Source organism: Erigeron canadensis, chromosome 2, assembly GCF_010389155.1.
Source record: "Erigeron canadensis isolate Cc75 chromosome 2, C_canadensis_v1, whole genome shotgun sequence".
Classification (NCBI taxonomy): domain Eukaryota; kingdom Viridiplantae; phylum Streptophyta; class Magnoliopsida; order Asterales; family Asteraceae; genus Erigeron; species Erigeron canadensis.
Window position 1 is genome coordinate 20,523,947 of NC_057762.1, and position 18,021 is coordinate 20,541,967.

General features: G+C 32.3%; 2 protein-coding genes across 2 annotated transcripts; both read left to right on the plus strand.

The window, feature by feature from the left end:
- Window positions 1-1,102: 1,102 nt before the first annotated feature.
- On the plus strand, window positions 1,103-7,743 carry LOC122588982 (small RNA degrading nuclease 5). Its single transcript, XM_043761207.1, has 14 exons — window positions 1,103-1,350; window positions 1,636-1,692; window positions 1,780-1,845; window positions 2,037-2,170; window positions 2,548-2,654; window positions 2,846-2,971; window positions 3,072-3,142; window positions 3,253-3,312; window positions 3,654-3,709; window positions 4,163-4,223; window positions 4,335-4,602; window positions 4,918-5,099; window positions 5,764-6,059; window positions 7,297-7,743. Exons 1-14 carry the CDS (start codon window positions 1,267-1,269, stop codon window positions 7,418-7,420), a joined length of 1,692 nt encoding a protein of 563 aa, XP_043617142.1. The 5' UTR covers window positions 1,103-1,266; the 3' UTR covers window positions 7,421-7,743.
- A 5,097-nt stretch (window positions 7,744-12,840) lies between these two features.
- LOC122587843 lies at window positions 12,841-13,821 on the plus strand. The gene has a single exon (XM_043760008.1). It carries the CDS (start codon window positions 12,841-12,843, stop codon window positions 13,819-13,821), a length of 981 nt encoding a protein of 326 aa, XP_043615943.1.
- The last annotated feature ends 4,200 nt before the right edge of the window (window positions 13,822-18,021 follow it).

Consider the following 18,021-nt stretch of genomic DNA (forward strand, 5'->3'; position numbering starts at 1 on the left):
ATGTTAGGCTCGAGCTATATGCTCGAGTTGGTGGATTTTGATGCCTTATTGTGATGATCAGACGAAAAATCTTAATGAAACGTGCTGAAACTTGAAAGAAAGCACCTTACCAATTGTTGAAACTATAACCCCGGACCAAACAGAACATGATTAGTGGCTTTGGTACCACTTGTAAGTGCCTAAAGCCACAAGGATCCATTGGGTTAAACAACTAACATTTAAGTGTCAGAACTCTTAAACACTACATAACAATCAATAGTATGCAAGTAATACGTACAAGGAACGATATAAATAGTTGGAACAAGGGATAAGTTTAACATCTATTTATATTAAAACTAAGGGATAAGTTTCCTGGAATGTAACAAACTTTGTACGAATGTCTATAGTAGGAAATAACTAAAGTTTTGTGTATTGTATGTAAACAACTTAAAAAATGGTTATTGTATATAAGAAAACATACGTGGCAACCATATAGAGGTGCCACTTGACTGATTTTAATTGGTTGAATACATTTTCTTACATACAATAAACATCATTTTCGAGTTGTTTACATACAATACACACAACTTTAGTTATTTCCTACTATAGACATTCGTTCAAAGTTTGTTACATTACAAGATACTTATCCCTAAAACTAATGGATCAATCAAATCTCATGGTCCATGGGCGAAACCCAACTCGACTCACTCATTTGACTCGAGGTTGACCTGGTGAAACTTGAGTTTGACCAACTCGAGTCTTATACCAACACAAATAAAAACTTAATGTTTAGCTTAATCACATTTTCAAACGACTAAATACAAAATTCTAAAATGCTGTTGTCACACGGAAATACACTAACATATTCTCAACTTTATCATATATGTAATACAATTCAGTTTTAACACATACAAAATAATGTTAGTTCAATATTCAAAACATATACTCTAAAAGTTATGATATACTCATTGCGTATTCGATATTCACATACAAAATAATCATAAAAATAACGTCACTAGTTTTCATGATGTACTATATCAAAATATTAATGTACTATAAAACTTAAAAATTTGATAGAAAAAAGAAAGAAAGAAAAAATTTAATTAATTAATTAAAGGGTTGAACTACCGACTTAACCTCTCAACTCACTTCTTTTGGCGGAAAAGAAAAACCCCTAAATAACTCGCATTCCCTTCAATTCTTTACGCCGATCAATTACATATTTCTTCTGTATGCTTTGTCTATCATTCGTTCATTAAATACATACAAATACAAATATATAATATAATGACCACTTCTATACACAATCACAACACAGAAGAAGGGGTATCCACCACCAACACCACTTTTTTGAACATTTATGGCCCTCAGGTTCAAATTTAATCCCATAATTTATTATTTTTTATTTATCTTTTAATTTGTTTGTGAATATATGATAGAATACCCACTTGGGGTCTCTGTTTTTGTAATGATATTTGATTTTTATTACCAATTTTACATAATAACTAACCCCAAAATATATACAAGTGTATCTATATATTGCTATATTGTATCTACTTTGGACTATTTTGAATATAATTCCTAGTGGTCTTGAAGATTGAGATGAAATAATTTGAATGTTATGTTTTGGTTGTGATGGTCGATATTCGAATGCAGGCGAAAGCAGATGTCGAATTCAAGACCCCGAAACCGAACTCAACTCTAAACTTTGAAGTCAGTGAGATATTTTTTTTTATATTCTCATACATTTTGTTATACAAGTCTGCAAATGCTTATAATTTTGGTGTTTTTTTATGACAGGATATTCAGGGGCTTGTCACTTGGGTCCTTGGTGAAGGACTTATGCCATCATGGGTTTTCGTTAAGGTTGCAATCCCATTTGTGTCGTATAATTTTGCATATATATGTTGAGTCAAAGTTTCTTTATGTTTAGGTTTAGTTTGAATGTGAATGTCGTTTGGTAGATAATATCGTTAATGGTCAAAGTATATGCGTATTTCGCTTTATGTATGATCAGATTTTCTGAAACTTCTCGGTACGATACTTTTTGTATGCAGAACAAACCCCTGATACCAAAAGTGGTTATGATTTACGTTCCTGGCCTCGATTCAGCAATCTACCTGTCGCAGATGAAAGTACTACACAGTTTTAGAGAATGCTGTGGCATTCCTAGGGCAGTTCAAGCACTAAGGTTGGATATAATCAGACATGTTTTAGATTACATTTGATCTATTGTGAGTAGAGGTGGCAATATGGATAAGTCGGGTAATGGGTCAAGATGGGTAGTTCACAGTACACCATGAAACGGGTTGGGTCAGGCAAGCACAAATACTAGTCCAATTTTTATAAAGAGTATTTGTATTAAATATCATTACAGGAGTTCTATTGTTACATCTGTATTCATTAAAAAGTAGACTTTGGACGACATTCTGACCCATGGGACCTGTTCCCGTTTTTGGAAAAGGGTAAACATGTCGACCACTAATAAGTAGATGGATTGTATTGCCACCTCTTGTTTTGAGTTTATGTTCTCTTAGCAATTATGATCTGTTATCTCTATTGTGCTAGCTGTGTATCAGATGGAATGCAGACTATTGATGCCCTTCTAACATGCAAGGTTAAAAAAAGAAAAATGGAAGATGATACATCTACAAAGAAATGTGATTCTGAACCAGGTAAGGAGTGTACTCGGTTTATTTACTAACCATCATGAACATGCAAGGATAATGTATCTAATTTATTAATTATTAATTGTATTGCTTCATTGTGTTGTCATTGTTTTCAAATAAATGCTATAATCACGTATACGGGAAAAAGATTTTGATAAACAATGCAACTTAAGTAAGAACAATTGTTAATTATATAGGTACATCTCCTGTTCAAGCTGGTATGTCGTTGGCTGAGGTCTTGAAAGATATTCCATTTCCCATTTCGTACTATACCCTTACAGCAAAGGAATTGGAAGAGAATGGATACATTCATGATAAACCAGGTGCTCAGAATACTTTTTTTATTTACCTTTTTTTTGCTCGAGTTTTGAGACAAATGATATGGTTTTCAATTAATCTGTGGCTAATATACGGGTATTGCAGGTTTTATTTCAACTCTTCCTGCGCCATTAGGGAAACCTACCCATGAAATGGTGGGAGTTGATTGTGAAATGGTAAAGTGGATTAATATGTAGCACTGATATGTTGTTAAAGAGATAATGCACTATATGCTAGAAAAGTTTATCTACTTTATTTTTATTATTATAATTTTTCCTTTATTCAGTGTATAACAAGTGAGGGGTTCGAGCTCACAAGGATTACATTGATAGATTTTAGAGGACAGGTATAGATTCTTCTAATTTTTCTTTCCAACTTGATCTAGTGTTACAGCTTTAACTAAGTTACCACTTGTTTTTGTGCTAATAAAAGATCTGAAATCCATCTTTTTCACACTAAGCCATCTTATTATTTTTATTATTTTTTAGAACTTATAATACAATAACACCATGGATATAGTAGTCTTTTAGGGGTGTCTATATGACTGCAGAAGTTCTGCTTATTTACAATTATCTGATTGTTTGCGACTTTGAAAACATATCATTATATAATACAGTTATTTATAGCTTTGAGTATGTTGTAAGTTATTTATAGTTATGCACTTGGATTAACTTATTTATAATGCAGGTGCTATTGGATAAATTGGTTAAACCATCAAATGCAATAACGGATTACAACACTAGGTACTTTTTTTCTTTATAAATGTCTTTATATGCAAGGCTTTGAGTTTCTTTGGAATGTTTAAGACTGATAATGGTCCGTGTATTGTTTCAAATGGTTAAGAACTAGCACTTATTAAAATAGAAACGGGTCCAAAGTTGCCCAAAGCACGAAGTGCATGTAAATGCATAAAACCTGTTAATTTTTTAAAAAGAATATATTTTTAATAGAATAGTCTTTGAAATAATATTTAACACATTAGTTATTTATCAAAAGAACTAGAAGCAAGTGTTTCATCTCATAACAATCTAAATGGGCTCGTTTATTACAAATGCTACTCGTCAATTTGTCATTACATGCCTGCCTGCTTTAGCCTATATTGCTACCCCTAGTATAAAACATGTATATACGTATGCGTATGCATTTGACCGTTTGTAATCTATCATTAAATATTGTATCCGTGTTAAATTATTCAGGTACAGTGGAATAACAAGAGAGATGATGGATGGAGTCACAACCACTCTTAGAGATGTCCAGGTTTCCATGTTTCCCCTGTTTTAACCTTTATTTTATCAATATGTCCAGTATTGACTGATAACCATTACTGTGTCTATATTATTTTGATAAGTTAGCTGATTCCTATTTCAGGAAGATTTTCTACAACTTGTTAACAGAGAAACAATTTTGGTTGGACACTCATTGGAGAATGATCTATCAGCTTTGCAAATTTCACATAGTTTGATAATTGACACTGCTGTTAGATACAAGTATTCACATGGTGGAAAATATAAAATTGCTCTTCGGGTGCTCACTAGAAAGTTCCTTTCTAGAGAGATACAAAATTCGGGAAATGGGCATGATAGTATTGAAGATGCAAAAGCTGCAATGGATCTGGCATTTTTAAAAATTAAACATGGTAAGTCACTTGTTTGTTTGTTTTTTATATATTTTTTTGTGTGTGATAAAAGAAGTGTAATGGATGCCTTCTGTTTCTGCTAAACATATAACAAATATTTATCTAATGAGTGAAGATCAAAATGATGAATGACCTGTTATTTGCTGCTAAAAGATGCTATTATTCTTTAGTTCTTTAATTCCTTATTATTAGCGCTGGTGGTCCTATCTACTCTAATTGCACATTGTGATTAGTAACCACTTGTATGTGATTCAGTATTTTGAATAAGTTACATATCTGAGCTTACATGATTGGGATCTGATGATTTTCATACAGGACCCCAATTTGGCAGACCTCGATCATTGATGAAGAAAAAGTTTCTTACGGTTTTGGGCGACTCAAGCAAGGTCTCATCTGTTATTGATGATATGGCTATAGTGAAGCGATATGCTTCAGAATCATCACATTCCATTCCTGTTGCTTCTGATGAAGAAGTTCTTTTAAAAACCATCAAAGAGGTAGTGTGTTACTCTGGAGTTGGCAACGTCAACCCTTTTACTGAATATTCTATGTTATCAATAGCTGTTAGGGGACCTCGGTCAAAATAACTCTCGTTATTATTGTCGCTCTTTTACCGATACGGCGCTAGAGCTTTTCTTTGTCCTAATTTTCGGCCCAAACTTAAACACAACACAATAAACGCTAATGTTTGCAAGTATTAACACTAATGTTTCATATTGACACTTTTAAGCTTGACTTTTGATGGGTGTATTAAGTATTAATTATTATATTATTGATCGATAGATATTGCATAGTATTAAAATTACCGCTATCTTAGTGCTATCCCACCATGATAACTGATATCTCAAATATCGGTCCTCGACCGTTATTTGATTCTGGACCGCTATAACTACATAGTTATTAATTGGTTGATTCGGGTTATGGCATATTTATAATGGGTCAACTGTGTTTAAGAATAATACATGTCAAATCGGTTGAAGTTTGAATGGGTGTAAAATCTCCCACAATCATTTAATTCAAGAAACTATTAAATATATTGTTGACAAAAGTAAAACAAATTAATTTTGCTCAACACATCATGACCCTTTCTTTTCCTGTCTCTAGTTTCTATCTATCTTGTCATATTGTGGAGGAAATTTGCATTAACTTATGCTACCACAGGTGAAAAATGACAGAGTACATTTTGTCTGGGCACATTTTACGGAACTCGAATCATTTTATAAAAAGCAAGCAGAAGATGCTGAGGCGTTGGGTAAAAAACTTGCTGAGATGATAGCATTACTTACTTGCCAGAATAAGTCAAAGGGTAGAAAAAACGTCAAGTACACCGTCACGCCCGATTTAAAGGATGTTCTTTATCGTCTGAATTCCAGAATCAAAAGTATTTACTCTAATTTACCTAGCAATGCTATGCTTATAGTTTGCTCAGGTCATGGAGATACTGCAATTGTTCAAAGGTACATAATATTATAAATTGTATTTCATTATTTCTGTTGTACCCTTGTCTGAGTTATATATGCTTTAATATGATAAATGGAGGAGGTTTCTTTTGTCAGGGTTACACGGGGATGATGAGTCTTGTTGACTCAGATGTGTGTGGTCTAACTCGGGTATCCCTGTGACCTTTTCGGACCATTTCCCTGGTGAATCCCAAGTTGATTACCCTGGGAAGTTTAGAACTCGAGACCTCCCGACAAGACGCCTAACCACTAGGCCACCTTAATGGTGGTTATATGCATTAATAAGATTGATGATCATAAATTTGTATTATATGTTGCGTTATGTGCGCATTGGGTAATTGGTCAGCATAAGTTTTGGTTGATCTGAAAATATTTTTTGTGCATTTCAAATAGTTTACGCATCAGTTATGCTTGAAGGAAACTATTTTATGACCTATATGATCTGTTTTTTTCTAAATTTACATGATTTACGAGACTTTAAACATTAATAAACACATCGGGTGACTTTTAACCTGCTTGGCCGTATTTCTTTTAGCTTTTTTCTTTCATTTACTTGATTCATTAGGAATAACAACTAACCCAAATCAGTCAGTAAATAGGTCGAAATTGCCGCCACTAACTTGTATCTGCGAAAGTGCAAGTGTTTTAGCTATCATGATAGGGTTTTTAGAATGTAGAAAAAGTTCTGTTTCTTGTTACGTGTTTCCGTTTTTGTTATATGGGCCATCAATCTCATGATTATTAAACTCCTCTCCGTCTATGGTCCCATGAATTTTCAGTACTTTTCAATTTGGTTAAAGGAGGTTATAATTTCCGTTAGGCGTTAGCTGATTACCACAGCTACAACTTTTTTGCTGCAATGCATTTTATTCACAGGTTTTGTTGATCGGTTTTATTGAAGGTATTTTAGATATATGACGAATAGTTGTGAACCTCCTTTGTGTTACGTGCTAAGTCACAGCTAGGTAGTTTATGGGACTATATTTTAAAAACAACAGACATAAGGGACTATTTTGTCTACACTTGTCTTACCATGGAAGAAGTAAGCTTTGTTTTTCCCGTTAAGTCAATAAATTAAAGTCTTGAAAGATTTAGACTGTATGTTATTTTCTGTCATTATCTGAGTAATTGATTACATTCTTTAGCCTAGTAATATGAAATAACTTTGAAACTCAGTTTAGCAAATTCCCATAATTATGTGTTTCAACTGTTTTCACTTTGTGCATGGATAAAGAATGAGGAGGATGCTCGAAGAAAAGGTCGACACAGACATACCTCGGAGTCATCTTGTAAAGGTCCTGGAAGAGCTGCAGGCACAGGCAGAAGTTGGTTTATGTTTTGTTGGTGTCAAACATTGAGTAGATGCAGTCATGTTGTAAGCTGCATTCATACCCTTATAGCTTCCTTTCAATGATATTCAGTAGGCTCCTTTTGCTAATTAGTCATCTAATTTTGAAAGTAAACGTCCTATAATATTTCATTCCATATGTAGAAATTCCACTGGAAGTTCAACTTTTTTTTGACATTTGGTTCAGTTTCACCCAATCTGTTGGGTGAAGCCTTTGCCTTGTCAGATTACAAAAGCAATTTTTAACTTTAGCCCACTCGTGTACCTGGTAATTTTGGTTCAAGTGGATTCAAAATCTTATATGGAGGAATGTTGATTGAAGTTGCAACTTTATATGTTTGCTTCCATTTGCTACATATTTGTGCTTATGACATGTTCTAGTTTGATCTGATATTCTTGCATCGGAATGTTAAGCTTTGTGAAAGATGATTTACTGAATCATGCAATTCCTCAACCCAAGAGTTTGTTTCCTAAACTTCATAACAAATAAAGTTAGAATTGTCGAGGGAAAATAGTTTCAACATATTGTCGAGGGCAAATAGTTTCAACATAAAACAAGAGGTCTAGTGCAAATATGACTGAAACCACCACCAAATTGTATAATGTGACCTGTTTCCTCACAATATGTCTTAGGTTCGAGTTCTACCTTAGGTATATTTGGGGGTGTATATAAGTATTTAATTTTCATCTATGTTCTGTCCGAGTGAGTTTTTCCTTCCAGATCTTTGAGTGATAAGGTTTCTCATCGAGACGTCTAGATTCATGATCTATTCTGCGACTGGTTTTTTAACCCGTCATTCGCGAGTAATTTACATCTTTCGAAAAAGAATTTTGAACCAAGTCGAGGTAGCTTTTCAGTCGTATTGCCAAGCACAAATACATAAAAACAAAGTTTATAAACACATATAATCACGTAGTCTCTAAGTGATTATTCTACTCTTTTTGTTTTCTATTTAATTAATCGGCACCTCATTCTCACAGGGGAAGGGTAGTCGTTGATAACTATATGTACGAACTTATGTTTAAATCAACAAGCATTAGAAATATGGGTTTTACCATTGAAATGATTAAAAATCTAGTAGTTGGAAAGAGATAAGCTTATTAACAAGGACTAGACTCATGCTCGCGTAATGTGATGATGATAGTGGTAGTGGTGGTGGTGGCAACTGGTGGTTGTGGACTTGTGGCGGTGTTATTGATGTGAAAATGGTAGTGTAGTTATTTTAAGAGTTAGAGAGATGAATTTTGTAAAATAAATTTATTTTTGCTAGACCATGTGTTTTAGGTGTTTTTAATGTATATGGGCAATTTAGGCTAAAGGGTTCTTGTGAAATTGAGGGGATAGGGGGAAAGAAGTCATTTGCGTAAATCGTAGATAAAGAGAAATGGAGAAAATTAAGATAAATGAAAAGTAAATTGTTCAAACTGGTGTGATAGATGTGTGCAAATTAGTCTTAATTTTTCTCGAGAATATCCCACGGTTCAAGGAACAACTTGAAGTTTGAGGCCATGGCGCTAGGTGATTAAGTCAAAGAAAACATTCAATTATATATATATATATATATATATATGGGGTAATATTCTCATGAGAACGGTCTTAAAATAAGAACGATGTAAACACTTAAAAAACATCATTTTGATGCATTAAAAGTCCATAAAACTAACATAGTGCTTAACTAATTATCATTATTTAAGTGTTTAACAACACATTGATCTGTCAAAATCGAGAAAATCACGTTTTTTGTTTTGTGCATCCATCTTGGATGCATATTCATCAAAATGATGCATCCAACAAAAAACGTGATTTTTTCACTTTTGACGGATCAATGTGTTGTTAAACACTTAAATAATGATAATTAGTTAAGCACTATGTTAGTTTTATGGATTTTTAATGCATCAAAATGATGTTTTTTAAGTGTACTCACCGTTCTTATTTTAAACTGTTCTTATTTGATTGCTCCCCTATATATATATATATATATATATATTATCGGTAGAGCAGAGAGAAAAAAATAAACTTAACTTTTGATCTGGACCATTGAAATTAATAAACAAAATAATCTGAGCCTTTGAAATTAGAATTGCAGATATGGTAACTAATTAATTAATAAACTAAAAGTCAACTTTGACTATTATATATATGGTAACTCTTTTTATTATATTTAATATATACGTTTGTAATTATAGTAACTATTTAATACCGAGTACATAGTAATTACGTTCAAAATGACTTGTGTATTTTTACCATAACCATGATAATTATATACTGCATGGTAATTACTTTCAATTTAAACAGATTTTATGTACGAACTAAACATTAACTTTTGATGTCTATCAACCCCGTACGGTGTACGAAGAAACTATATTTATTATACGATTGGTTTTATTTTAAGAGAAAGAAAATATAATTAAATAACCGATAGCTAAAACTTTTATTATATGAAAATAGACATTAACTTTAATATTAAATAATAAAAATAATAATAAAAGAAGATGCATCTATGACATATATCCATAAGTTCCATCAAAACAATACATAATTTTATTATATGTATGTTATATATATCTTATAAGAAAAGATAAAGAGTAAAAGATAAATTATAAATTTAAAAAATAAAGAAAAAAGTGACCAAGAGAAAGAAGCGGGAAAAATTATCCCAAATTTTATTTTAAGAAAAGCTCTATAATATGGTTGACGGGTTAACTGGTTGATTTCAATTCAAATGGGCGTGTGTTATCGGATCAAACAAATTCATGGGTCGACCTATCAAAAGATATTATATAATTTTTTGTATTTTTGGGTTAACGGGTTGACCTAATAACCCAAAAGATCAACCAACCCCGACAAAAAAAAATCAAATTGGTGGATTACCGAGTCAGATCTTACGACCCTAACCCAGATTTTCGTATCGGTTTCAAGTTAAATTTTGTGTAAGGTCGAGTATTATAATCATAATATATATTACACCGACTATATATATGTTATATAAAATGTTTAAGACTTTATTTTAACATTATGCTCGATGTAATAATAAACTTTATTGTTAGATATAAGTCTCTTAAGTTTACTTGGTAACCCGGTCACCGACCGGGTATTGATCTAAAAAATAAATGAAACTTTTAATCTTAACCATCTAAATTCATAAGCAAATTAATTTAGGCTCTTTTAACTAAAAGTCAAGTTTGACTATTTTAAATATGGTAACTCTTTTATTTCATTTGATATATGCTTTCGTAATTATAGTAGCTATTAAATAGATAGAACATGGTAATTATATACTACATGGTAATTACTTTCATATGACTTGCATGTCTAATGCACAATTCGATTTTTTATATGTATTTCAGTTAATCCATAATTAGAACATTAGAGCTGATATATAAATTAATTCTAGATGCATCATGATGTATTTTAACAAAATATATAAAACTTAATATATTGAGAACATAGATGCATAACTGGCTAACTGCACACTCAACAAATATATAATACTCGAGATTATAATTACTGTCGGTTGTCTATCAACACATAAAATAGTCAAGATTATAAATTGATGGTTAAAATTTATTTTTGCTTCTTTAAAAAAATTTATATTGGTTATGTATCAAAGTGCATCACCGATTTTTCTTGTGTTTTTTTTAAATGCTCTTGATTACAGTACAATATTTTACGGTTATTTTGTTTTAGTTTTGGAAGTAGATCAATATGCATTAGTTTTGTTAAGGTTGTGGTTGTTATTATTATTACTATTTTTGTTATTATTATTTTTAATTACTTATTATTATTATTATAATATAATATAAAATCCATTTACTTTTATAAAACATCTTTTATTTAATTTTCATAATTGAAAGTAAGAAGATGAGTTATTTAGGGGGGGGGGGGTGGTTGTTTGCATAACCATTATTGTCTATAGACTACCTGAGTTATATATTTATAAAATCTAAAATGGCATAATTTACATATTTCTGTAGATATAAAGAATTATACATTTAGTTAAGTTATTTATAAATACGTTTTTAAGTTATAATGAGCTTTTCTATTTCAATAAGACTTTTATTAAGCTTAAAATAAGTTAGAAACTTTTTTTTATAAAGGATATAGTATACATAGGATGTCGTGTCAGGGTCAACTGGTTCGAATTGACGGGTTAAAAATACCTAACTTGAACTCCACCTGATATCACAATCAGTATAGAAATTTCAACCCAATTTTCTCAAATGGTTATTCCGAAACCATCCCATCGACACAGGATAATCGAGCGTCGGGTTAAATTGGTTGGTGGATTAATTTTAGTTTCAACATGTCATATGGCTTGGTGGGTTTGTAGGTTGGCGGATTGATTTCAGGTCAAACAAGTAATGGATTCTTGGGTCTTATGGGTTGGTGGGTTGACATATTAAAAGTTTATATTTAAGTTTAAAATATTTTTTGGTTGACGGGTCGACTTCTTAATTTGAAAGGTCAACCCGACACGAAATAATCAACTTGGCGGGTTAGAGAGTAAAAAATATGCAAGTCTAACCCGGTTTTTTTCGCGTTAGTTTTGGATTAGATCGAGTATTGATAGCCTCAATGTGTTATAATAAATATATATATATATATATAACACTTATATATATAAGTGTTAAAAGGTTATCTTATTACGATACTCGATTTATACTAAACTTCATCTTTGTATACTACAGGGCTTATACTTTTCGTTCATTGTTTTTCTACCAATCTTATATCTGGTTTTGCGACGTTTCATGTTACGTCTTTCTAATAAACATTGGATATTTACACTTTTATTAATTCACTCTATCTTTATAGACGAACTTGAACATGTTTCAAGTACTTTAAACATACTTTCACTTTTGTTAATTTATTGGGATACTTGCACTTTCGTTAATTCATTGTTCTAACCCGGTCAACGACCGGGTATTGTTCTAGTTGGTAAGTATTACTGAGAAAAACTTAAAAAACTCTCCGGAACACAGAGATAAAAAACTAGTTTCCCTTTAATAATAGTCTACCTAGTGCCTGTCCTTCATTGATTTAAAACAGGAAATATATAAAGCAAAACTAATGACATAAAACAAAAGTGAAATCCTAAATCCTAATTAACTGGCTAAGAGCGTTGACAACGTTGAATGCTCGCGGTAGTGAGGCGTCCGACCACTCACTTGCACACCACTGCCAACGCAGGACGACCCACGTGTGAAGCAAAGTGAGTGGTGGGAACACTCATTTTGAAGAGTGAGTGGTTCAGTTTTCTATGCCTATTTGACCATTGCAAACAACTATTTGCTTTTTTTTTCAAGTTTATATATATATATATATATATCAATACACATCTTCTTTCATACACACAAACAACACATATTCAAACACACACACACAAACAACACACTTTTCTTTCAAAAAATTACAAATCTTATCAAACAATAATGGAAAGAAGAATTGGTTCTACCACTTTGCTAGATGAACCGTTCGAGTGGTTAGACGATAGTAGTCTAGAGGTGTTTGCAGCCGCAATTGAGGAGGACGAAGCTGAAAGTTCTAGGTCAAGGCACAAAGTCGTCAACCGTGACCGTTGGGCCGCTTCACAAAGGTTGCATCGCGACAACTTTTGTGAGGAACCCAAATACGATAGTGATTTTTTAGAGGATAGGTACCGCATGCCTAAACACTTGTTTTTAAAAATCGTTCGAGATCTTGAGGTGAGATGCTCCTATTTCCAGGAGTTATACGATGCTCGACTGAAAAAAAGTTTCACACCTATTCAAAAGTGTACATCTGCAATTAGGCAACTCGCAACCAGTAATACGCCAGATGAGTACGACAAGTACTTAGAGATGGCACAACGAACATCACGTGAATGCCTACAAATGTTTTGTGACGCTATTGTCCAGACGTATGATACAGAGTTTCTGCGTAGCCCTACAACCCATGATATACTACGGTTATATGAAGCGCACGAAGAGAGACATCACATCCTCGGGATGATCGGCAGTCTAGATTGTACACACTTGGCTTGGAAAATGTGTCCAAACGAGTTCAGGGGTCACTATAAGCGGGGAGATCATGAACACCCCACTATTATGATGGAGGCGACGGTGTCTCAAGATTTGTGGATATGGCATGCATTCTTTGGTCCTACAGGTTCACTAAACGACATCAACGTTTTGCAACAGTCTCCCTTGTTCCTCCCTGAGCGTATGGGCATTGCGCCTAACTGCCCATTCGCTGTTAATGGGCATACGTACAAACGTGGCTACTATCTAGTCGATCGAATATATCTTGCGTGGTCTACGTTTGTTAAGGCGTACAAATATCCTATTGATCCGAAAGAAAAAATGTTCAAAAAAGCACAAGAGCCGGCTCGCAAGGATGTTGAACAGGCTTTCGGTGTTCTGAAGCAAAAATAGGGTATCCTTGCTCGACCATTTCGTCAAAGTTTGATAAAAACAATTAGGAATTTGGTGTATGCGTGTGTGATAATGCACAACATGATTATCAAAGATAGCGGTCGTGCGATTAGCCCAGTTCATATAGGAGATCCCGTAGTCCAGCCGAGTAGCCACCGGGACGGCTCACCGGAGATACAAGACGAGGAGACATGCTTCCGCTCCGAAAAGATCTGACAGAGCATACCGCGGCTCAAAACTTAGCACACCTCTAGCCGACCCAGCACGACCTTGACATTGAGGAGGAGAACTAGTATTTGGTTTATGTTTTTTTCGTATTTGTTTTATGTGTTTTAGTATTATTAATGTAGTGTTTTTTATGTTTTTAGTAATATTATGTAATGTTTTTTAATAATGGAATTTTAGTGTTAAAAATAAAAATAAAATTGTGGTGAGTGATGAGTGAGTGGTGGCAATGCCATCAAAAATTGAGTGAGTGGTGAGTGAGTGATGGGTTTGAGATGACATAATGTGATTGGTTGGAAGTAAGTGGTGGGTGAGGAGTGAGTGATTGGGTTGCCAACACCCTAACTGCAAGGAAGTGTTGAATCGGGCAGAAGCTTTGAGCCTTTGAGAGTCCTTTTGGGTCCTCTTGATGGGTGATTGGTTGCAGCCTTCTAGGCTGAGTTGTTGGGCTTGTTACCTGGGCTTGTACTGTATCAAATTGTCAGTGCATCATTATGCATGTTTGGTATGATCACACCTTTTGGTATTGAAAACTGTTGATATTAATCTCTGGAACCCGACCCTCTATTTCTATATGAAATTTTTAGATATAAATAATCTACCTCACACGTCCTTCATTTTGCTTGCCACAAAGGATTTGGTCAAACAAATAACAAGACTCAATTCTTGCAAATGAGATTTGGGAAAGGTGAGATGTATATGGTCTTACACTCTTACCTTTACATACAGAAGGTAGAGATACTGATTTCATACGAAACTCTGACCAAACAAGCAAAATCATGAAAGCGTAAAAGGGTTTATCAAAAATACTTGTCTGCCATGATTATCTGACTACATTAAGAGTTGAGGAGAGAAACGCAAAGCCAATAATACGTGGTAAATAATAACCCATTGGAACATATAAGACATCGACATAGAAACCTAATAAAACATAACCTCATATAAGTAGAAAATATCTAGGGAGTTTTATAGCGGGATGAGCCCGATAATAAAAGACAATATGCACGTACAATCGCACATTATTCTGGATATAAAGAGAAAGGGTTTTTAAAGAAAAATATATATAATGAGATATGTCACCCGGGCGTTGCCCCCGGGAGACATTACATTTGTGTGAAAGTGAAAATAGTTCGCATAAAAGTTTAGTGCTAAAAGTGAAAGCAGTTCGCATAAAAGTTTAGTGCTAAAAGTGTAAGAGGCTTAGATATTGTCGTGAAAATAAAAGAAAATCAAAAGGTATAGAAATTTAGTGCTGAAAGTGTAAGGGTTAAAATGTTGTAGTGAAAACAAAAAGAATAAAAAGATTACTCTTCCGTGCACTTTACCGTTAAAATACTAATTAATAAAAGTTTTGTATGAAAGTACAAGTAGTTTGCATAAAAGTTTATTGGTGTAAGAGGCTAAAATAATCTAGTGAAAATAAATAAAAATAAAAAAGTATCAAAGTTTAGTGCTAAAAGTGTAAGCAGTAAAATGTTGTTGTGAAAATAAAAAGAATAAAAACGGTACTATTCTTTGCACGTGACATTTAAAAAACAAACAGTAAAACTTTTGTTTGAAAAAAAATAGTTCGTATAATAGTTTAGTGCTAAAAGTATAAGACAAGAAAAATATTATTCTTAACACGTTTTCCTGTACTTTAAGATAAAAGAAAAATCAAAAAATATGAAAGTTTAGTGTTAAAGTGTAAATAGTTTAAATATTGTGGTGAAAATAGAATGAATAAAAAGTTTACTAAAAAGTATTATAGTTTAGTGCTAAAAGTGTAAAAATTGAAACTTTTGTACTGAAAGAATAAAAAATATTATATTTTTTACTAAAAAGTATTATAGTTTAGTGCGTAAAATGTAAAGATGGAAACTTATGTGGTTAAAATAAAAAAATAAAAAGTATACTATTCTTTGCACGGATCACCGTAGCTTTATTTTTAATATATATATTAATTTATCTATAGTTAATAAGAGTAGTGTATTTATGCGGGTGTTGCATTATACTTGGTCGATGTTTGTAGATATCTTTATCGATATATTTTTATCGAACTCATTAAAGTTTATTCTTTCAAAGTACACAAGTACTACACAAAATAATATTATTAAGTTATCTCTCTATATAACTAACAGTATATAACTAAGAAATGATACTTTTTTGATTATTTTTTTTTTTTGACGTTTATAGATTATATTTTTATAATATAAAGATAATTAATCACTATATATTTCGCACTAAATTATGTTTAATTTACCGTACATCATACGAGGCTTAATCTAGTTAAGTTACTGTATCTATACTATATTATAAAACAGATCTCCCCTGTTTACATTTTAAGTTTCAACATTTACTTTCCCAAAATGTCTATATATCAATTCTATATTTACCTAACACCCTTTCTCTCTCATCAAATCTCAACCAATCATTTTTTTTCTCTCTCCTCCAAAAATCATTTATTCCTCCAATTCATTCAAAATCTGTTATCTCAAAAATCGTACATCGATAAATTATAAAAATTGTATGAGTGTTCTTAAAATTTAATGCTCTTTCATTAGAGATGTCATTCGATATACTTTCGACGAATTTTTAAATCCGAGGGCGGAGCCTGTACGGTTAAGGCATTTAGCTATCACACTCTATGACCTATCAGCCCCACCATCTCACCGCCGCAATGCGCGGATACTTGCTCTCGTTAAGTATAATGACATAAGTAAATAATGCTTACTATTAAGTTATTTCAACCATAAGTAAAACTATATTTGTGTTACAATCCCAAAACAGATTGGTCTTATATCAAGTGGTTAGTTGATTCTTTGGGGAACTAGTAGAGAAAATGTTGCTATGGAGACTTAAGATCCATTATTGATTCATCATGATTATTACCTTTTGAGCGTGTGAAGATACATGTTATCACTCCTGTTCGACATGAGTGTGCGAGTTTCAACTTCCAACAAACTGCACACTACTCCAACAGATAATTCATTTAATTTGTTCGCATTCATTTCTACACACTTAAAAAAATGCGTAGATATATAGTTATCGTTATAATAAAACAAAATATGACTTTTAAACAAATTATATTAAATTTTTAACTAATTTATTCTGAATTCTAAATATTTATTTCAAACTTTCGTACAGGTACGTATTTCAAAATTTATTCACATGCTTTGCAATACGAGACTCGATGTGTAAAAATGTATGCAATCTAGTAATCCATGTACATAAAGTCATAAAGGAAACAAACAATATATTTGAATGCGGGCCTTCCTAACAATTACGAGTATAATCCACCTATACAAATAAAAACGGCCTCTTTCTTTCTTGTTTATATATTTGATCACCACGATATATATATATATTTTTTTACAATTAACGTGCATGTTTTTGTTTTATAAGAATAAGAAATTACTCCAACATATTTTATATCATATGATAAAACATTTTACAATTACGTACAAAGTTGCGGAAAACCACGTACATATAAAGACTTGGCTAAAGAAATTTATTTAAATGCGTACACCTAGCACACCATGTCTACGACATTTCCTTTTATATCCACCCCAAGACCTTTTTTTGTTGTTAAATAACAGTAAAATTAAGTTCTTTATTGTTATCATCCTATTTTTGTTTTTGTTTTTTTTTCTTTAAATATGTGTGTATTTTATATGTAAGGAGTTAATTAGATATGGTGGTCAAATCCAAGAAGCACATCTATCATCTATTGGTTATGGTTTAGACACCGATTTTACACCAACTTTTATTTACTTGATGATTGAGTGATGTTTATGTATAACCATGTATTGTGGTAAACATATATTGTTAGTTATCCTATCTACTTCTTTTTATATATTTCTTTTAAACTAAAAGCTATATAACCACTCTTTCAGTTCTTTCTAAATCGTTTCATCATTAAATTTGATCATTCAATTAAGTGGAAAATATAAGAAACCAAACAAAGTTTAATTAATTAAGTGACAAAATTAATGA